Here is a 23,461-nt window from a genome sequence, read left to right as displayed (position 1 = left end):
TTTAATCTGCTGGTGTTCAAATCTGATCTGCCATCAGTGTTCTGGAGAGGACGACATGATTGTTTCCATCACTGAAAAGACTATGAAAGAGTGCGACGACCAGAAGAAATATGAAATACAGCAAACACCGCGATAAGCACACCTGCGCGGACACAAAAGGTCAGAAATCCATGCGGTCACTCTCTGCGAGTTAATTGCTCTGCATTGTGAGCGCCAAAGTCCTCCAAGCTCGAGGGACAATGTCTGCTCTGTAGTTGTGACAATAGCTGTTCTCCTGAGTCAGAAGCTCCGGAAGCACCGAAATTAGGGAGTTGAAAGCTGTTGAAAGTTCAGGAGTGTGTACTCCAAGGAAGTAATCATGCAGAAAGGCTTTTGGGAGAAGGGGGTGGGGGGGGGGGGGAACCCCTCGACCCACTCTTCAGCCGCTGCTGCCTTTGAGAAACTCATTATTGGCACTGGCAGTGGGAGAGAGCTCTGTTGGCATGTGTCAGCCTCACTCCTCATCAGGGCCTCAGCACAGCGGCAGCCAAGTGGGTGAAGGGTGTCTGTCTGTGAGTGGATGTGGTTTTGTTAAGGGTCTCAAAGGTGCAGGTACAGTAAACAGTGTGAAGTTGTTCTCTTTTACATCTCTTTAGCCTCAGTGAATGGTAACAGAAGCAGCCGCAGAGGCACAGGGGAGTCTGCCAAAGTTTCTCCCCTCGCTGACTTCACTTAGTGCACCAACAAGCCATCACCTGCCAATCATCTGAACCTCACACAACGCCGTCTCCTCCTGACGATGCTTAGAGGTTTAACTTAAATATCAACAACTTCTAAAAATAAATATGTATTGTTTACTGTGTGTAGAACTGTGTGTAAATTTTCAAGAATTTTCAATGTATAGAAGATAAAATGTGACATTAGTTTGTTGTGAAATCACTACTTAAGGCAGTGAAATGATCTACAGATTAACATCAAACAATTGCTGATTTATGTCTTCAAATGTGAGTTGTTGTTTTTTTTTACAATTTTAATATTCTATTATGTCACTTTTTTACTTCTATTTTTATATTTTCTTTAGTTGCTGCACCTTTAAATCTGTAATTTTAAATGGATAGTGAACTCAATACTTGTTTTTAAACTTCCATTTGAATAAGAAAAGCTATTTTTATGAGCACCTCAGGCATTTTAACACATTACAAGTGAACTGAAAACAAAAACAGAAACAGGCATCAGTCCTAAAGTATCTATTGAACATCTTTTATAGTTAAAAGTAATAATAATAAAAAAAACATTCTGTTAATCAATATTTACAGATGGAGCAGACCAAGTGAACTTCATTATCAATGAATCTGTAAATGCCTCAGTGACTTATTGTGGTGGTGTATCATGCAAGTGATGCTGGTGGACGGTGTGATGGCTCCCTCTGCAGGTTTAAAAAAAAATAAAAAAAAAATGCCTAAAACCACTATAAGTTTCCATTTATCCTTGTGTATGCAAATATTATTATTATAGCTTATTTCTATCAAAATAAATGGTGTGTACTTATATGAATGGTGTGTATTTATACAGCCTTTTTCTAGTTTTGATAAACACTCAAAGCTGCTTAACACTACATTTTTGTGCCATTAACCCATTCACACTTCTATTTAAAAAATGGAAGATGATAATATGGCCTACAATTATTCTTATGTCATAATACTGTTTCTATATTACTGGCTTTGTGTATCTGAAATACTACTACTACTACTACTACTACTAAATAATAATAATAATAATAATATGTTCTTTTAATTCAAGTCAGCCTTATTAAGAAGTGACAAACTCCGCAGAATCCTACACAAAATACAGGTTTTCAGCATCTCAAATTGAAATAATTACAAGCTATTTTTGCAGTCAGAGCAAAGCAGTCAGGTTTCTTCCAGAGTGAACTGACAGATTACAATTAATGTGGATGTGAGTGCAGATTTGGGGATTAGGTAAATTGGACACTAAGTTGACCGTATGTGTGAGGATGATAGAGGATAGTTTATTTGTCTGTGTGGTGCTGTGATGGACTGGTGACTTGTCCAGGGTGTACCCCACCTTTGGCCCTATGTCAGGAGGATAATGCTATAGAAGATGGATGGATGGATGGTGAATTTGATATTGGTAGTGTGAAGAGACAGGTACGATTCAAACGGTGTTAAATAAGAAACTTTCTTTCTTTCTGTCCAGTTCACTGTATCACAAACAATGGAAGGTGGAAAAACAACTCACTCAACAAGTCCACAAAAAGGCTGTGTAGGCTACAAATGTTGTTTTTATTGTTACTTTAAATAATGTCTAAATAAAGGGACTAAAGACATGCTCGTGACGTGACTCTTCTTCCAATATCAAAAATATGGTGTTGGGTGATGTCTGCAGCAGAAATCTATCCAGGCAGGGAAGCGTGCATCACAGGGTGAGACTGTTGTGGTGGAGTCCGTCGAGACTGACCTTTGAAATGAGTCTCACCATCACCTCGGACGGTGTCGGTTGTCAAAAGGTGGGCAGTGATTATTAACCAAACAAGGGTCACATTCAGAAGAAATAAAATATCATTTTTCAAATATAAAAACCGAAAAGACCTGGATACATTTCTAGTTCTTTTTTTTTTACTACAGAAATTAAAAAGGAAAAAGACATAAAAGAACACACAAAGGGGGAGGGGAACATCTATAATCAACTCCCTTTGGTAAAAACTGTAATAAATGGTCTTGCGTTTGTCTTTTTCATGTACATACTAACTTTAGCCATTTATCACTAAAGTCCACAGTAACCTTGGAAAGTATTACTAGCACAACAACACAGATTTGTCATAAAAAGTCTGAGACTATATACAGTGTATTTACAATGTGAATGACGTGTGGACAGTCCTCCTACAATGAGACGTGTGTGTGTGTCTGTGTGTGTGTGTTTGTACAAGCTGGTGTGTTGGCAGAAGGGTGTTTTTAAAAGGGTTTGACTTCCAGGGCGGCGAGGATCATTTGTGTTATTAGAACTATATATAATATATATACACAACACATACACTGGAATACATGTCAGTATCTGACATTCACAAGCTGTACAATTTTACAGTCCGAGACCAAACAGTGTTGTGAGGCTACTTTTTTCCCCATCTTTTTTTCTTTCTTTTTACATTAGATGCAACAGTGCATTTCGATGTTCACCTGACAATATTGTCTGGGGCTCAGGCACAGTTTCTAATAATGCTGCCGTGTGATTTTCCGAAAAGGAAATGTAACCTCCTCCTTCCCTCTAGTGATAGGTACATATTTGTGATTTGGCCGTAACACAGGAATGTCTGAACCAGACTTGTTTTGAGCTCCCTCCAACTGTTCAATCTGGGGAACCGAACTATTTAAAACCACTTTTCCCTATTCCTAATAAGTGCACTTGTCCACCATATTGTTTTTCACTGATACTGTAGAATAACACTATCATAAAGAAAATCCCTGTACGACTGATTGCTATGGAGTGCTTTCTCTGATGGCTTCAGACAAAAAAGTTTCAGTCAAAACGAAGCGCCGTTGTGATGAAGTACAAAAAAGCACCACTCTCGTCTCCCTCAGGCTCACTGTTTGTATTGATAAGCCCTGCAGTAAAGGCTTAGGGAACTTTGTATGAGACGTGGCTCCGAGTGCTGGTAAGAGCTCATGTCTGTGACTGGAACATGACCATTCCCAAGTTTTGGCACCAAAGGCCCTGTGAAAAAAATGGGCCCAGCTAAAAACGCTGGTAAAATCAGTTATCCTGCCGCCCCGGGTGCAACGTAACACGGTAGCTAGCTTAATTGTGCTCCCATGTCAAGCTTTAAAAACACATCAATAGGCCCTTGTCCCTACCTCTACTCCTGACCTGTTTGACGTCAGCCCAAAACACCCCCAGGAATCAGTCTCTCTCCAGTTTCTCCTCAGCTACGGCGCCTTGCCTGGCGTCCCGTATTTCACTCGGTACTTGTTGATGTTCACGAAGTGTACGATCTCGGGCTGGCGCGCGGTGGTGCACGGTAGTAATCCTTCGCGTCCTTCGCCCATCAACCACTTGTTGGTCTCGGCGCTCATGTCGCGGGTGACGTGCTCCTTGGCCCACGTGTCCACCCACGCCTGGAAGCGCTTGTGCAGCCGTGTGCTCACCCTCTCATGTGACTGAGGGGGTTGAGAAAAAAGTTTTTGTTATAAAGCTGAATTGGTGAATACTGTTTGCTAAATGACCTGCCTGAGGTTAAATTGAAAATATATCTAAATATTGAACATCACTGATTGATGATTGTGCATTAGAGCTTCCCTCAGTGGTGATAAAGGTTAAATTCAAATGTCAACTCTGCAGTGATTTACTGTAAAGCACAGTGTTTCCCAAATCTTTTTTTAAACCATAGGATATTTATCTCATATGAGCAGAACAAGCTCCGTCCGTAAATCAGTCAGACATGCAGCTTTGTCTTTTGGCTGGTACGATTTCTCTCAGTTCTGTACATTGATGAATCATTTCATCACTTTTTTTGAAGTAGCGGTCGGCTGCAGAATAAGAGTTTTAAATAGGTTATTTTATGTCCTTATTATTTAATGAGCTTGACAATATACCGTCACCTTGTGATTATGTGGTGAGATAATGGTGAACTGTACTAGTCTGAAGAGAATCATTTCAAAGCAGGAATTCACAGCCATCTGTGACATTCAAATAGTGCATTTAACATTTAAATCAGCTGGTTGCATAAATCAGATATGAATAAGTTATGATAAACTTTCATCTTTGATGGTATTTTAATCAAAATAAAAGTCAATGACGTGATCACAAAAGGTCAGAGTAAACAGAAACATGAATACACAGCATGTAGTGAATACCTGGTGAGCTCGCAGCAGCGCAGTGCGTCGGTACATGTAATCCTCAGACTTGAAGACGTATACCATCTTGTAAGAGTTGAGCTTGAACATGCACTCCATTTTCTCTTTTTCCAGGGACTTCTTGCCGCCCTCGCACGCCTCCTTGTCCAGCTGCTCTCGGCCCTTCTGGTACTTTCTGATCCGTCTCAGATTCCTGTTCATGAGCACGGAGATGGATGTAAAGAGAGAGTCAGTAATGAGGTCCAGCGGGGATCGTATCAGAACAAATCAATGAGCGCTAACTCAATCAAAAGGACTCGACTTTCTACACTGAATGTCAGATGAGCAGAGTGTCATAGATCTGTCAAAAGATCTTGCACAATAATGTAATCTAAAATGACATCAAGAAGGTAAAGTCTCAACATGAGCTTTGTTTGTTTTCAAATGATCTGACGTGACAACAACATACCTGGGAAGAAAAACTGGTTTCTGAGCAAGATGCTCCCTTAACTCAGGTGTGGTCGAATCTGGGTTTAAGTAGCGTTCGACATAATCCGACCAACGCTGCACACAGAAAAAAAGGAAAGATTAACGCTACAAAATATGTATATATAACCGCTAATACTGATTTCAGTGCGACGAGCTGAAATAGTGGATCCTTACACTTCTTCTGAACCGAGCATCAACCCGCCGGTGAGAAGGGCTTTAAGTTCAACCAAAGTCTAAATGCGTTGGTTGTGAAATTGTTCTGAGTTACTTGTGGAACGTCAGTAAAAAAAAAAATTACATTGCTCAGTTATCTTATCTTGGGTGGAGAAAAAAAAATAGTTTACCTCTGCCTCCATGGGCTCGTCTGAGTTCTCCTCCTCTGTGTCCAAGAGCTCCACCATGAGATGCACCTGACCTCTGTTTCTCAAAAACATCACCTGAGAAAGGAACACAGAGACAGTGATTAAGGCACTGATAATCATTCACTTTGTGAAGACCACAATGTCTGAAAGGCTGGAATGCAAATTGGCAGCATTTCAGGCTAGAATTCATGATCTTTGAATAATAACGCTATTTCAACAAATCCCACCCTTCTAAATTCTTGTCCTCCTACACATATGACTTTAATTTTTTCTGAAGTAATGAATGGAAATGGAAAAATTTAAACAAGACAACTTTGGCTAGAGCACATGTTTCTGGCTACCACTACAACCGTATTGAACCTAAAAACATATCATATATAAACACATCAGTTTTAAGTGCATTGGTAAGCAGCTTATTAACGACTGCTTGTGTAATTATCAATAGGAGTTCTTTATTTAAGTTAGAAGGCTCAACATTCTACTTCAAGGAACTCTTTCCCACTTCATCTACACATAATATCATTCACAACGACAGTGTTTTTATTCACCTTGAAGCAGTTTTCATCAGACATAAGCTGCTCGGCTTTCCGCTGGTAGACAGCCTCGGCAGAATTCCTCGAAGACTGAGTGGACATGGATCCTCCGCTGGCCCCGGTAGAGTTCTCTGCCAGGAAGAGGTCCATTACTTGGACGCAGATCTCATCGCTCACAATGTGTTGAAGCTGAGGGGAGAGAAGCATCGGTGATTGATTGTACAGCACTTAATATATAAAACTCTCTGGGAACTGTTGCTACGAGAACAAAAGAATGTTCTTACCTGTCGGACGATGCTTTGGATGAGCTTGTCCATGGTGAAGGCGGTGTAAGCATGGATGGTGAACATCTCCCTCAGCGAGTCCTCGTACTGAGAGGCCTCCATGTTTCCATCCAGCAGATTCCTAACCATCTCCAAGAAGGCCGAGTAGTAATCTTCCACCTCAATGTCCACTACAGGGATGAAATCACCGTATATTACTGTCTAACCTAATTAAAAAATGTTATTTGTTCTTTTGCACTCACTTATCATAATCAAGGAAAAAAGAATGTGAATTATGTAAAGAAATTTGGCTTCAACATCTATGATTCATGATAAAAAAGGTATATCAGTTAATGTGACTATTTCGTCAGGACAGAAGTTGCACTCACTGGGCTCCTTCAGTCTCAGCTGGATGGCCGGATTGTCGTTCTTCTCCCTCTTGAGTCCCAGGACTTCCCTCTCCCAGTCGCGTTCTCTGACGTCCTCTTCGATCTGTCGCTCCGCCTGCCCGTACAGCTTCAGCAGCCGCGAGCACAGCGTCTGGTGCAGTCGCTGGAAGATGTACCAGTTGTTGTTGACGTAGAAGAGGTTGTAGGCGTCGTCGCAGCCGCGCAGCTTCTGTGCCGCCGTGTTGCTGAACAGCAGCTTGGATTTCGAGGGGCTCCCGCTGCTGGGGACGCCGTTGTGCTTTTTGGACGCTCCTTCCTCCAACTCCATCTCCTCCTCCTCCTCCTCTTCCTCCTCGACATCAGAAAGCTCGCCGCGCTGAGAGAACAGCATGTCGGGGATGAAGTGGAAGATGATTTGCTTGATTTTGAATTTGTCCTCCTTATGAATGCCCGTCTGCCGCTTGACATGGTGGATGATGAGCGCTGCAGCGTCCTCCAGTATCTGACTGTCTTCGTAGGCCAGTGTCAGGTGGGGACCTGTGGGCGGGGTGGCGTTTTCCTCAGAAGCCTGCTCCTGGTGCTGCAGAGCAGTGAATAATTCAGTGTCAACATTTTGAATACAGTCAATAACTGTTGGCTAAAGCTGATTTCATTACAAAAACAATACAGTCGGTAAACTTTATTTCATCGTTTACCTCATCATAGATGCTTTCTATTTCATTCAGCAAGGACTTGGATCGAAGCACTTTGGTGTCATTCTGTTTGAAGTGGATGCCTTGATGGTCCAGAGATTTGAGGTAATACTTCTCATTCTGCTCCCTCCATATCTTGTTGAAGCCCCGTTGCGCTTCCCGCCACTCTTCCTCCTTTGTCTTTAACCTGGACAGAACAAAAGGTCAAAGTTTGGTATGACATTCATTTTATATCATTGCAAAAAATATGCAAACATTTGCTGCAGCATAGGGGCATTACAGGGAGGATTCTATAATAACATTAAAGGAGCGACTTCTTGTCAAATCTTTCTGCACTAATGGAGATTTTAGTACACAGTAATTCTCCTGAGCTCTTTATATATCAACTACTAATACATCAAATTGCTTCTTCCTCTCTGGTGGGACTGGCAGTAGTCCAGCAAGAGATAGTGTGCACACACACATTTCCTGCATTATTACAGTGGAGCTTGTAGGTCCTACGAAAAAATCTCTCTGATTTGTCAAGCTGTTTACAAGTAACAAAACCATTTAACAATTTAATCAGACAAAATGATTCAGCCCTCTTCACCTCTTCAACACAATGGGGACAGAAGCTGCAGGGTTTTTCTTCAGGCCATCGATGATGTCCGGTGCTTTGTCTCCATATATCCTCTGGACGGCCTTGCGGTGCACGACCTCTGAGGAGCCACCCAGCGTGTTGTCCAAACGGAACTTGGCCTGATCCTCAGCAGACATGCGGGACAATTTGCGCTGTACTGTCTCCAACACTCTGATGGTGGACAAGTTGGTTTCCAGTACGACATCCAACTGTCGGGAGAAAAATACAGAGGTTTTCCTTTATAACAGTTTAGTATTTCATAAAAAAATAATGTGTTTTTTTTTATTTCAAACCATTTTCTATAAGATAAATCTTGACTGACACCCTTTGAATAAATATCTTCTAAAAAAAAAATCAAGAAAAGATGAATGGCTATATCATATAGCAACACACAGATATCTGGTACACATACAATCAAAAGACGATTAACATTCAATAATTTAAAGCATTGGGCATCTGCCTCTGTGGTGACATCAACAGATAAGATTCCTGCTCACCTCAAAGCGTTCATCCTCACATCTGTAAATATGCTCCTCATACTGAGTTTTCTTTGAGCTGACAAAGGTGGAGTCCTCTGACCAGGAAGGGAAGGACACCCAGGTGTCATTTAAGACCTGAAGACAGCGGAAACAAACCCGGAATGTTAAAATGACAACAATGAGAATGAGATTATGACAGTCGCCTTAAATTTATGGGCATGCTGATTGCCCATAAAAGGGTTGATTGATGTATTGAATTCATAGTGTTTCATCGACATACCAATTTGAATGTTTGTATTTTAAGTAGGGCTGTCAAAATTAACGCGTTAACGCAGGATGATTAATTTGTGGAATTAACGCGTTAATTTTCTTTAACGCATTAACGCACTTTCTCACTTTCATCGCGCTACGGTTAGACGTGCAGTATATGAACAGGCGAGCCGATAGGGGGGCTCCCGACACTCGGAGCCTTAATGCATCAGTGACCAGCTGCATCCCCGTCTCCATTAAACAACAAGGGTTGATTTGCAATGACATCTCAGTCGGAAACCTCCCTAAAGGGGCCCCACGTCTCCTCACGTTAACCTGTGTGAAGCTGAAGGAAAATTAAGAGGATTTATCAATCAGGAAGTTAGAAGAGGAAGAAAAAAAGAGGATGAAGAAAAAAGAAAGAAAGACACACAGTTGTAAGTGGCGCTGCTGGCGCAGATAATGATATCATCATAACATTAACAGTCACTGTCTAACTAACGGGGACACAGACAGCAGCTAACATTAGCGTCAGAATGCTAGCTGACGCTAACGCTAACTAGTAGAAGCAGTGCTTCAAAGTGCTGATGAGGAATTTCCTCCTGTGGGTTTAGTAGGAAAACTATTTAACTTCTATACTTTATATTTTGTTTATAATGTGAGTTATTTACAGTGCAATGTATAGGTTTTTTTAAAGTTATTTACAGCATTTTATTTTTTCTATTTATTTATATTGTATTATAATGTGGGTTTTTTACAATGTAATGTTTATTTTTTACTAAGTTTGTATAGGTTTTTACAAGTTATTTACAGTATTTTATTGTTCTTTACATTTATATTTTCACATACTTTATTTATCTCTCCGTTCCTACAACAATATAAAGAGAAAATTCGATTTTTTTTGGCATATTTACGAATGGTAATTAATCGTGATTAATCGTGATTAATCCACAGATACCCTGTGATTAATCTGATTAAAAATGTTAATATTTTGACAGCCCTAATTTAAAGTTGTCAATAGTTAATACACAGGTGGACCAAAAAGCCTCTCACCTCTTTACAAAGTGGAGTTCTCCCAGTGCATTTGGGCTGCTGGTAGCTTTTAGGCAGCGCTCTGTAACTGGAGCCTAGTCTCTTACAGGAAGCATAATCAATCTCCATGGCGATGCCCTCGGTGGCCCGTTCCTTAGGATACGCCTCAATGTGGGACATTTCCCGATATCCCAGGAAGTTCTTAAACCAGTTGAACAGTTCGGGAAATTTCCTGTAAAACAGGGGTAAGTAAATATAATACATGAGATATAAAAAGCAAAAAACACTGGGGGGAAAAAAATCTTTACATCATGAGGTAAAAAGGAAGAACTCACCCTAAAAAGGGCAGCACCAGCTGCACCAGTTCAGCCCTGGAGATCACCTCCTGATTAAAGATGACCAGACACCGCAGGAAGTTGTCATAGGCCTCTGCACTTCGCAAGGCTTTGCGCACCTGAAATGGACAGCATCAAGAAATCAGTTTGACTGACTCATGACTTTGGAAACATCAACAAACTGGCAGTAAAGTAAAGTACAGTTGCGTGATATCATTTGAGTGATGAGTATTTTTATCTTCTAAAGGTGGACCTTCGACAACATGAAACAGTATTTTAATTTAAGAAGAAATTCACCTTCTCAAAGAACAGAGATTCTGTGCCGACTCCATGCTTGCCAACTTCTGCCATTGACGGATCTTTCAAATTCAGTAATTTAGACTTCTTCTGCGGCATTCCCAAAAAACAGCAATAAGAGAACACAGGTGCGATTATTACACTTCACTTTAACAAAGGCAGACAGACAAACACATAAGCAGCAAGAGAGACTCATTGCATGTACCTTGACAGGCGGTGTGGACCCTGGAGTCGGATGGCGTCGGATCTGGCAGCCGTTCTGATTGGGCCTCTGTTTATTGTTGAGCTGCAGCTTTTTCGCAGTTCCACCGTGGTTGTTCCGTACGGACTCTACCTTCTCAGCTGCGGTCTTGTTTAACAGCTGAGGAGAATACACAATGCTTGTAAGACTGGGATACATGAACATGATGATATATATGTTCATACAGCAACTGAACAAACAGTCTCTCTCTAGATACCACTGAATACAGGAGCATGATTGAGCTATTATGGAGCTAATATCACAACTCTTCTTACCACTGAACTGTTGGCATCAGGCAGAAATTGTCCAAATTCGGACAGCAGGTCCTCTTGGTTCTTGAAGAGCCTGGCCACCTGAGCATACACCTCCTGCTCCGTCAGAGCCGGTGTGTAGTTCCCTCCTGCCTCCTTAGCATTACGTTGCTCTTTCTGTAGTGGATGAGCAAAAGATGACTGATATAAGAGGTTACAGAGCCCTGGCCCTGGCTTCCAAACTGCCCCTTCAGATTGTGTTTAACTGAATGTGCAACATTTTATTTAAGATGATGATTTTCTGTTCCAGCCACTGACCTGGTAGGTGTGGAGTATCTCCAGGAAGGCTTTGTAAATGTCGGGCTGGCCCTGGAAGCGATTCTTGATTTTGTTTACGTAGTTGATAGCGTGGTTGAACTCCACAGGCTGGTTGTTCTGCATGGGTGGACCAGTGGGGGTCCCGCTGAGTGGGGTGTGGAGCTGCATGGGCGGGGAGCGGGGAGAGGTGTGCCCAGGTATGGACGGACTGCTCTGGATGCTCGGTGTCAAGGCCTGGGGCTGGAGAGGCTGGAGCAAAGAACAATTTGGGGCTATTTAATCAGATGCTGTTGCATAAATTAAGTTTTTATCTTTTAAAAACTTGAACCAGCTCCATCATTGCACTTTTGAGAGCGGAATCATTTTTTTTTTTAACTTGGCTGGTGTTCAGTAACTCCACACTCTTTCATTTAGTACTTACTTTGGTCATTTTGGCAGGGGTAGGCTGTGTTAGAAGAGGGGAAGCAGTGGTGGTTGGTGCAGATGGGAGCTGCGGTGGGTGTAGGGTCGCTGCTCCTGTTAAGGGGATGTTCTGAACTGAAATGCCATGAGGAGTGATGTGGTGAATCTGACCAGGTGTCGTCACATTGACCAAATCGTTGGTCTGGACCTCAATCTTGTAGCCTGGTGGCAGGAAAGTGTTGAAGCCCATGATGAGGTCAGGGTGACCTTTGAACAACTGTGACACCCGGTTGATGACCCCTGGAGTGTCAATACTGGGAACAGACAAACAGAATCTACTTCAGTTGTTAAACATGAGGTGTGACTGAGGGAATTACAGAATCTTGAGATGCTGTGAGGCGTGAAAAGTGGCAGACTAGTCCAATTAATTCTGCTTAGAGAACACTTTATCTTGCAAATGAAGTAATACAAGAATAAATGGGATTTGTTGACTATACAAAATATTAGTTTCCACAGTTTTCTATAATCAAATGACATGCTAATTACATTAGTAGTGCAAAAAAGGCATCCTCACCTTTGAGACTTGAACTCTTTCATTATATCCAAGAAGTCATTGTAGACCTGAGGCTGGTTGCCAAACTGCAATTTTACTTGGTCCAAGTAAGACAAAGCATCTTCCACCTTTAGAGGAGAAACAAGTCAACTTCATGTGTTTCACGGCATATTCATGACATACATGGGGAGTAAAGCAGCACATTAACTGGAAATTATTAAGTATAAGTATACCAGACTTTTTAGAAAAACACTGGAAGCACCAAAGAAAACTTTCAGATGCTCCAGATAAATAAAAACCTTATTCACCGAGGATTGCACTTTCAAAAAGACAGCTAAAAACATGAAATGCCTCTGGAAAGATTACTTTTCTTTGGAGAGAACTGACAGAAAAGCGGGAAATAGTGTATTAGTGGAGTAAGCAGTGTAGCTTTTTACATAAATAAATAATGAATTTGTGTCTTGAAGCTATGGAAGTTTCTCTGTTTATGTAATTGATTATGTAATCTCCTTCTCGGACAAAAGATCCACACTACAAGTATAAAATTTGTCTCACAAGCTACATAATATATTGTTGCTTCCCTACAAGCCCTACTGAGCTATATTCACTGCTACATGTGCAAAAATAATACTAGAGTGAACAGACAACTTGAATGTAATGTGTGCTCAAAGGAAAACCAACCAACCACAACACATGTAATGTGCTAAAAATACTCAAATAACACAAAACTATCTATAACTTATTTAGCCTGTCAAATCACCTGACATTTCCAGGTGCCAACTGCTACAGCTTGTCAAAATAAAAGTGACAAACGAACCTTGAGCCTTTGAAACTGCTGCTGACCCTGTGCGGAGGAGGCCTGAGGAGCAGCTGTATGACCGTGTCCCGACATCACTGAAGGCCCATGAGACTGGACTGCTGGGTTGTGATGATGGGACCCTCCATGGACGGTTGGACTCGGGGTGTGCCCATGCCCACCACTGTTCTGGGACACAGTGGGAACCTGGGGAAGCAGAGTAACGTATTAACTTTGGAGAATTACTTTGGAAAATGGTAGCTGAATAAGGGCTGTGCAGTGATGCGTTTTATTATTGTGGCACAGAAAAACCTTGGAAGCACCAAAGACACCTTTCAAATGCTCCAAACATTCAGATAACTGATATGTGTAATGATGTAAAATTAACAAAGTACTCATACAGTAGCATACAAACAAAAAAAAAAACACTGAAGAATTATACCTGGTATCCCTGTGGGACGGAGTACTGAACTCCTGCTGTGGGCTGCATGTTGTCTGGCACAGCCTCATACACAGCTGGAGCTGGAGCAGGGGCTAGGACACGATGCTGGAAAGCCTCCACGTTACCAGTGAGGCGCCGCTGCTGAGATGCAAAAACCGTTTCCTGATCCTCCAGTCGCCGCTTCATTGTGAACACATACTCACGAGAACTGAGAGCCCTGGGAAAACAGAGAGCAACATGTAGACGTTAATTTCACACCCCTGTAACGTTTATCAGAATCCACTGAAATCAGCTTTTTCATCTCATTCAGTAATTTATTGTGAAATATTTGGCAATATATTTTTTTCTTCAGCTGTGAATTAATGAATAGACATGGTGCCAGCCAGCCACTTCTGTTGTTTGGCTAAGGTACAACACTATTACACCGTCTACGGCCATAGATTTAATGAAACATTCAATGCTTTTAACAGTGCAAATAGGGGCCAATTATTTCACTTAGGAACGTCAGCAAAACATCCACTCATGTTTTTAAGATGAATTAATTGACAATAAATATAACATAATTTGAGCTGTTAATATGAGAAACATCCTACACTTTGCCACATAAGAGGATTTAAACTAATAGCTATAAAATAAATAAAATAAATCTGAAGGATAGCTTTAAATACATAAACGGCAATGCACCATAAATCTCTTCATTGTGATGCAGGTGACTGTCAGATAGACTGCACTTGTATAGTCTTGTTGCTCAGAGGACAGCTTCAGATATAATGTGTGAAAAAACAAAAAACTAATTCCAGGCTTGTGTCAAAGCATTGCCTGTTTAATATACTGTGTGAAATAATGTACAAAGAACATGGTTCTGATCAGAGTTACCAGGTCTGACCTTATTTCCGTCGATCAACCTTACGTTTTTATAACGTTTTGATACTACTTCAAAAGCAGTAGTCCTGCTGTCCCTGGCACAGGAAAACTGCATCAATAATTTACTAATAATTCTAAAGTTTCATAAAACAACTTTCCATCAGGAACAAATCTACTAAATATATTATAACTTCCACACACCTGTACTTTATCACTAATATTTTTAGAGGAGTGAATTTTGCATTTCTGGAAATGTCATTTACAAGCATCTACAGCCTTTAAGCCTCTCATTGCGCTCTAGTGACAGTTTTATGGCCCTTCATTGTATCCTCTTTATAAAACTATTCTAAATAAACTACCAGTTTATTGGTCATAGAAACTTTCTCTACCACACACGCCCAAAATAACTCCTTGCTTTGGACATTGTAGTAGCTCATCCTTAACTGGATATGTTGCATTTGCTTAGTATGTATCTTATAGGTCGCAAAAGTTAGCCAAGACCATTGAGATGGACACATTTATCCACTGAACAGTGTTCAACTTGCTATAATGAATGATCATGCTTCTCATAGTGGCTCTGTGTTATTGCAGCATCCTTCTAGTCAAGACTTGTCTTCAGTATGTTTTTGGATTGGTGCCAATCCACATTTTGGTGCAAGAATGTAAACGTTGCACTGTGAAAGTTGCCCCCCAGTTAAATGAAGATCAACCTGCTATCTCACCCAAAACACAAAGCTATTAGCAGCCAACATAAGATGTCACGCAGGAGAGGAGCTCTCAATGTTCAAGTGTGGACAGTGTAAAAATGTTTAAACTCGCGGTGTCTGTAGCCAATCACACACAGACAGTGTACGTCAGCAGCGCTGCAGCGAACAGGTGCTGCGGGAACGTGAAGAACGTCTCTCGACCATTCACAACCTAAGCAACAACAACAGCAGCAACAGCTCCCCGTCTCGACGAGTGTGTGTTTGTTTTTTGTTTTTTTGATAAAAATAAACGGTGGAGAAACATCGACAGAGGTGAAAACGTCACGTTTCAAAACCCCGACGACGGGAAGAAAGTGAAACAATGACAGTAAAACTCGGAAGTTTATTTGGTCAACGACTGGTCCTCTGGTAGCAGAGCCGTTCATAGACATATTCAAGCCTCTTCGCGGCCACTTAAAAAGACAGCGATGCTGCTGCCGTGTTTACAGATACAGTATGGCACATTTACTCCGTGTTGTGGCGTTTCAGGCACAAACAGGCAAAACACCGCTGTGGTTGCTACATGCTAACAATCGTTAGCCGACCATCCACCCCCTTTTACGGCCTAGCAACACAAGCACCGTCCTCGAGTTACAGAACGACGCTTCCCTTCAACGCCCGCCATTTAGAATGTGGCACGCGAGTCCAGTTAAAAAAAAACCCCGCTCCGTTTCAGGCAGGTATGCGCTGAAAAGTGGCGCACTGCTCACTCGGGCGCATTTCATACTGTCCACTTCACAACTTTAATTGGAACTTGTTTAACCGACAGCGTTAACGAGCTGCCAACTAGCTGCTACTGGCTAATGTAAACAACATGGGTAGTCCGACCAACCGAGCATCGTTCGGGGCTAACAGGGAAGCACATGCAGCTAAGCATTTGCGACGCGAGTCGCTGCTGTCCACGCATCTGGAGCGAGAAATAACCACCGGGTTATTTGTACACTTGTGTCCGGGTTCGCATAACAAATGAAGGGGGGAAACGTCGACCTCCCGTTTGGTGAACTCAAAACGTCTTCTAAAGGTATGTAGGCAACTAGCTGTGTTAGCTTACTGAATGAATACAGCTGAACTCACCCCCTCTCCTAAAACAGCGACCTGAAGTTCGCCGATGATGCTCTGATGATACGTTTCTGATGGGCTGTCCGCAGTGCCTTAAGGTAGAAGAGATAGCGGTGATAAGCAAACTTATCAGTGATTTTAAGTAAACAATTCTGGTTGTGGGTTGCAAAGTAAAAAATCTCCCCGAGAGAGGAAAACAATCTCCGCTCGGTTAGCAATGGGTGGGGGCGTGGTTTCTCGCATTACTCCGCCCTCTCCTTACCGCTATTGGTCGGTTTGTCCGGGGGGTCCGCTTCAGGGCGGGGCGAACGCACCAGATTGTACCATTCAGCTGTCAATTACGGATAATATGGTTCAGTCACCAAGCACGCCCATTTTAAGTTGAAGCGCGACATCAGTGACTACAACAGTTGAGTGTGTACGGGATCAGGGGCGTTCTGATGTCGAGTCGACCAACATTTTTAAACTAAACCTTTTTTGATCAGTGATGCAAATCATTTAAAAAGTCCACTGCCATATATCATCTCTCCATCTAGGTCTCCTTTAGTGTTATAACGCAAGGAAAATCAAGGTTATAAAGGGGGAATTAGGTAGGTTTATTAAAGCAAAGCTGTATTGTGAAAACTAACGTTTTGCAAAACTGGCCCGAATATGTTCATATTTCAGTTTATCTACCGTGTTAATTTGCTGGCAACACATGCTAAATAGAAGACACCATAAATATATACAAGAACTTAAAGGGATCTGCAAAAAGAGTGGTTTTCTTTAGAGTAATTGAGGAAAGTGTATGCAAATTGTTTTTGTTGTTTGGAATTCTTTTTTTTTATATATAAAAAAATAAATGTACACTTGTACAAGTGCAGCTTGTGTATTATCTGTCTGTATATGCATTTCACAATTCAATAAATAGTAAACAAGTACTTTTCAGGTGAACTATATTTAGCAAAACAATTGAAATATAACCTACCATCAGGTACCATCACTTATATTAAAGTTGCATTAAGGAAAACTGGTTGCATCTTCTTCAGTGTCATGATTTTTAATTAACCTCCCTGTTTTATCACCTGCACATTAAACTGAATTTCTCTGTGTTTTGAATGATTACCTTTGCCAACAAAGTTATGTTTTCTGAGCCTCGTGTCTCTTGGCAGAATTACCCAGACACTAATTTCCATTACATTCTGTAAAGAGTTGGCTAATGACCCAAAAGAAGAACTCACAACTTTTTTTTTAGAGTGAATCTGATTAAAGGGGGAAATAACTAATGTATTATATGTATTATAATTATTATAATGTATTACTGATTTTTTTTTTTAAAAACACACCGAGGCACAACTGACCTGAAATATGGGCTATAGGGCACAAACTTTGCCCCTTTTTTGCCTGTCAATGACCCCGCAGTTTCTGAAAAAAGGTAAGAAATGCAGAAAGTGAGATTTTTTTGACACTCAGATTTTTGGTGCATCCCTCTTCTTCAACCAGGTAACTTCCGCTCAAGTTCCCCTCAATCATTTCTGCAGCGCCACCTTGAGGAGACATGGAGCAGCGACGTCCGGCGAGTGAAACTTTGTTATACGTGATTATTAGAGCGCCTTAATTTATCGATTGGCATATGGATTATCATATTGCACAAGTAAGGACAACGATATATCACACCCAAATCGGTAGTTTGACCCACACCTGGGTAATTCACCAAAACTATGAATATACATTTTATTTACATTTAAAAACAATTGTGGTGATCATATTAATATACATTTATATTGATGTATAATTCATTTTGTTGATATCATATATTCATACAAAGAGAATTCAGGCTAAACTGAAAAGAACAAAAATATTTAATCTTTCGAGAATAAAGTCAGAATATTACGAGAAAATGGTAATTAATCAGCTGCAAACTGTGACAAGGTGAGAAACGCAGAGCAATTAAAATTAAATTAAATAATGATACAAAATCTCTTAATATTACGAATTTATTCTCGAAAGATAAGATTAAATGTTCTTGTTGTTTGGCCCTGATACTCCGTCGCACATTCATACTTTGTAACTTTAAATGTTTTTGTCTCTCAGTCACTTCCTGGAGTTTGGTAACACGTGACTCTGGAGGAGGAGGAGGAGGAGGAGGGGCTGCCTGTTTGCCCTCGCGTCCCTCCTCTTTGCTGCAGCCAATCATTGCACTCAGGCGTCTTTACAAATCCCCCAAAAGGTGGAACTTCCAAAATAAACCCTCGCCCACGACAGGCGGAGCTGCTTCAGCAGCCCGGGATTCCTGCTCCTGTTTTCCAGCGCAGTTACACACAACAACAACAACAACAACACACGTTCAACATTCAACTAAACCTTTTGCACAAGACCCACAAAACGCGCAACGTTGACGATTATTGTTTCTGTTGCGTAACAAGTCGCTTATTTAGCCCGAGAGTTGTGTGCCATGAACATGTAGACGAGAGAACAGCAGCAGTGGTGGTGTGCACGGTCAGGAGGGTGTGTGTGTGTGTGTGTGTGTGTGTGTGCTCAAACAAAAGGCTTTACGGGACAAAAAAACGCATCTGTCCACGCGCTGCAGAAGCGGGTGGACACGGGAAAGCCAGGCCCTGCAGGTCAACGTAGGACATATTTATTTCGTAGTCCTTTCTATGTACTGCTAAAGTCAAAGGGATCGGGAACTACACGGTGTCGCTGCGCAGGAACATCCGCGCCATTCTCATCCTCTGCGTATCCCCAAAATAACGCAGCCAAACACACACACACACACACACACACACACACACACACACACACACACACACATGAGGAGAGAGAGCGAGCGGCTCCATTTTCTTGCAGAGAGGACGAGGACTGGAGGAGCGCGCGCCACACAAATCCTATTCTTTGTTTACTTCAACAGCCGGGAGTAAAATGTCTAACCTCCCTCACCACAACAACTCCCTCCCCCTGTCGATCCATTTGCAAACAAGCGTTACATGCTCGCACTCAGGGAAAAAAAAACCCTGCAGACAAAACGCTTCCACTTTCAGACAAGCGGGATGCCTCCGATTACCCGCGCGCACACTATTTACAAGCAGCACACACACACACACACAATGACGACATTCACATTTTTTGCCACCTCTACTAAACACAGTATGATTTTATTTTATTTTTTATTCTGCAGTTCTGTTGCCGATTAAAAGCCCGCGATCGATTCATCTTTGCGCACAAAGGGCGCCAATGCTCGCGAAACACTTCACACCAATGTCGACAAAGCGTCTTTCACTTTCACATAGAAGCGATCCTGAAAATATAATTTAGTTTAAACAGCTGTTACGTACCCAGGAAAAAGAGTCCTTACTCCGGATTCGTGTTTGTAACGAAATAGTTGGAGACGCCCCCCTCCACTGGCATTGGCGCACACTGCAGTCCGCGTCATTTTCTTTTGAACATAACCCGGTAAAAGTGAACCAGCATCAACACCTCATAAAAAAACTGTGCAGGACACACAGTCTCAGGGAAAGGCCATGCAAAAAGGCTGATATATATAATGATTTATAACAATGTGTTGGATGACAAAATGTTGATTTTTGCACCTGAGTCAAGTTAAATTTGCACATTGTATTTGCACTTTACACAGGGCTGGCACAAGCCTTTATGAGGCCCGAGGCACAGTTATTAGCAGTATTTCCAATGAATGTATTTAAAATACATATTTCAAACACAGAAATATGATTTTGTATGTGTGTTTTATCACAGTGATACAGAAATGCATTGATATTAGGTATTAAAAATACTTCAGTGTCATATTTTATGTGTTTTCAAAATACTGTGAGACAATGTGATGACATAAGGACACCCGGGGCCTGCTGCAGATTAAACTGCTCAGTAGGAGCTCACTATGAATTGCATAACCATTGCATTGCATTTAATGATAATCCTTTATTTCTTTAAAAAATATTTTGTACAAGCTATATTGTGTTGAATGACTGAAAATGGTAAAAAAAAAATTGGTACCATTCATAGTCAACCATAGTGTTACTTAAAGGTATTATGGTTGTTTGCTTTTCTTGCGTTTGAATTGTTTGATTACAAACATGTCATGAGACTTCAAGAACCGTTAGCCATTAATTCGAGGTATAAATACATTTTAAAAAAATGTATTATGTGTATGATAATCCTTTCAACCATTCTTAGGTCTCTACTGTATTCCTCTATCACACATGGAAAAGGCTAATAAAGAAAAGGTTGCCTCAGAGAAAACCACCTTTGGGAAAAATTTAGAATCAAAATTTTGAAAATACAGTATTTTATTTTGATACATTTTCAAGTCTGGTATTTATTATTTTATTTGGAATTACATTTTGATGTATATTTGCTTATATTGGCCCTTTCCCGCCACCTCGGAGTAGCCAGTGCTTGACTGTTATTGATAAAAATGTCACACTATAAATTGCATTCATTATAGTTGTTATTTACTCCAAACCTGAGTCACTCTGGTCACCTTTTTTTTTTTTTAAACTTTAGAGGGCAGTAAAATCTAGAATTAATTAGCACTTTCATATGAAACAAGTAAACCAATTTCATGACGTTTCTACACTACTACATAGTCTCCAGCATGAATCGGCACAGCACGGCTCGACTCTTTTACTGAAAAAAGTACTTTTTGCTACCTCTGTATGAAGTTTGCATGTTCTCCTTGTGTGTGGGTTTTCTCCTGTCTCTTCCCACAGTCCAAAAAAAATGCAGATTTGGAAATTAGTCAAATTGGACACTCTAAATTCATATGTGAGAGTGAATGGTTGTTTGTCTCAATGTGTCCCTATGATGGACTGACCATATGTCCATAGTGTACCCGTCTTTCTCCCTATGTCAGCTAAGATTTGGCACCATCGCCCCCCGCAACCCGCATGTGGAGGATAAAGCTTAAGAAGATTGATTTTTCAATCAATTTCAAACTATTTTATAAAGAAGTCTTGTATTTTGTTGGCAAAAACCCCCCAAACAAACAAAAATAAACCACACACACAGCCTGAACACATTGACATGGTTTGTATTTATTACAGTATAGCTTGATTTAATATTCATACAAATGATAAAGTCATAGGTTATAACAGAACAAATATAAAATTAAAGTAGATAAACTGTATAATCCTGGGTAATTGTATGAAAACGGTTGTTGAATACAATAGAAAAATAAAACGGGGGGGGGGGGCACATTTTTGCGTCTGTCACAGAAAGGAAACAGAATTCTAAAATCAGACGGCAGACTTAAGAATCGCTTCACTACAAGCAAAATTCAATATGAATTCTGTAGCAAAGAACACATTTTTCACCCGGCAACAACATAATGCAAAAATATGATACACACTCACAAACACTCAGTACTTGTACACTTAACTCGATAATCATGGCAAGACACTGGGACCAGATGAAAGCACTGATTACCACCACAGTCAGATGACCTTAAAGTAACACAATAATAATAATAATAATAATAATAATGTAAATATAACTGACTAAATTTCTGACTCTCAAGTGCACAAGAAGGACTCTGTAGGGTGTATAGGCACATGTGCATGCCTTTTCAGCTATTATGTCATTCATTTTGGTTTTCCCTGTAAAATCCTCTCGATCTGTCTCAATGAAGCTTTATGCAGACGTTTACAGTGAGTCCAAAAAAAAAAAAAAGGCGTGTTACCAAATAGTTTTAAGCATTGCTAAATTTAACAACAATCAAGTTATCCCAGCAACACGTGTAGACCTAGAGGATTGCTATTAAGATTCGTCATCCCATCTTTAACGGCCACTGTAATGACTCATCTCAGAGCAACGCTGGGAATAGTTATTTAAAAGTGCTAAAACATGACTTGTGTGTAAAAAAAAAAGAAGTATTGCACTATTCATGAGGTCTTAAGTGATGACTGATACAGATTTATACTCCAATGGCTTTGTCGCTGCAGCACGGACTGCTCTAAACAAGGATGCACTGTGTGTGTGTGTGTGTGTGTGTGTGTGTGTGTGTGTGTGTGTGTGTGTGTGTGTGTGTGTGTGTGTGTACGTACGTTGAACAATACGTTCACTACTCTCGCTAAAAACCTGACGGCAACGCTAAGGCGACGCAAAGACACTGGTCACTGTCTGTGCTGCCAACAGCAAAGTCTCCAGGTTTCAGTGAGAGGGGCAGGGATCTGTGTTTCAGTGGATATACTGGGAAAACAACAAAACAAAACAAACAAAAAAAACCCAAATGGACAGCAGTTTAATGAGTGATCACAGACAGGACATAGAACAGCCATTTTGGGGGGGTCTGGTCATTTTTGGATGGTCTTCAGGCCTCCATACTGTCATTTAGTGACACCTTCTTGTAGAGTTTAGATTCTCTGTCCGAGCCCGACCCGTGGGCCGGTTCAGGTCGATATTTCCCGCCACTATCCTAGGGCCGGGCCGGGTCGGGCCCTTGATCAAGCATTTGTGCTTTTTCTCCCTCATCGTGTTCATGTGGTATGTTATAGCACAAACATACCACGTGCTAAAAATACGGTTTCAGGTCCAAAAACCATGTGGACGGCCCCTTCATCATTGATTTAATTATTTGACTTTTTTTTTGCTGGCCAAATTCACGTGACAACGGCCAAAAGCCGGCTATATACCGACTAACGTAAACCCTGGTTCAGAGGAGTGCGATTTGCATTGTTTTTATGCCGCAGTCAGTACTGTTCTCCTCAGCGAGCAGGCGTTTTAAAACGGTGACGGCTGGGATTACGCCGGCTACAAGAGCTGCAGCGGAGCTGCTTTTCTTGGTAACCTTCTGGTCAATCATGCTCGCCTGCTAGCTGGCTGTAAACTGTGGAATGGATTTCCTGAACGGAGTCATGAATCATTACTCCGCGTCTCATTGACACACGCCTCGGCTCAGGAAATCCATTCCACTTTTTTGCAGCAAGCTATCAAAGCAGTCAGGGAATCACTTGTGGAGACATTTCAGCGGACATTAAAGCATAGTATCGGATCGGACATTGGAATACAGTTGGAACGGAAATCTCCAATCCGTCAATTACGTCTGTATCGGAACCCGATACTGGATCGGAGCGGCCCCATCCCTAGTACATGCACATTTACGGCTCACATATGTAAAAATTGTCGGATTTAAATCGGGCTCGGGCTCGTAATTACAGTCAATGTGTCGGGCTCGGGTAGGGTTGGGCTTGATTTTTTGGGCCCGATCTAAGCTCTACCTCCTTGTGTTCA

At 41.2% G+C, this 23,461-nt stretch overlaps 1 protein-coding gene across 2 annotated transcripts; it reads right to left on the bottom strand.

Moving 5' to 3' along the window:
* Window positions 1-2,304: 2,304 nt before the first annotated feature.
* sin3aa (SIN3 transcription regulator family member Aa) lies at window positions 2,305-19,598 on the bottom strand. 2 transcript variants are annotated; one of them, XM_083893980.1, is made up of 21 exons: window positions 19,552-19,598; window positions 13,569-13,785; window positions 13,148-13,333; window positions 12,352-12,458; window positions 11,797-12,091; window positions 11,376-11,624; window positions 11,082-11,234; window positions 10,771-10,926; window positions 10,566-10,655; window positions 10,269-10,387; window positions 9,955-10,165; window positions 8,671-8,787; window positions 8,144-8,382; window positions 7,558-7,741; window positions 6,863-7,442; window positions 6,495-6,664; window positions 6,226-6,399; window positions 5,660-5,752; window positions 5,296-5,390; window positions 4,848-5,040; window positions 2,305-4,151 (listed from the first exon to the last, which is right to left on the bottom strand). In XM_083893980.1, exons 2-21 carry the CDS (start codon window positions 13,752-13,754, stop codon window positions 3,921-3,923), a joined length of 3,828 nt encoding a protein of 1,275 aa, XP_083750106.1. In that variant the 5' UTR covers window positions 13,755-13,785; window positions 19,552-19,598; the 3' UTR covers window positions 2,305-3,920. The 2 variants fall into 2 exon arrangements, with proteins under 2 accessions (XP_083750106.1, XP_083750107.1); XM_083893981.1 differs by having other exon boundaries at window positions 10,566-10,652; window positions 19,552-19,577.
* Window positions 19,599-23,461: the final 3,863 nt, after the last annotated feature.

Source organism: Microchirus variegatus (genome assembly GCF_963457635.1).
Source record: "Microchirus variegatus genome assembly, chromosome: 8".
Lineage (NCBI taxonomy): Eukaryota > Metazoa > Chordata > Actinopteri > Pleuronectiformes > Soleidae > Microchirus > Microchirus variegatus.
The sequence above is the reverse complement of the archived record's forward strand: the minus strand, read 5'-3'. Positions and strand labels throughout refer to the sequence as shown.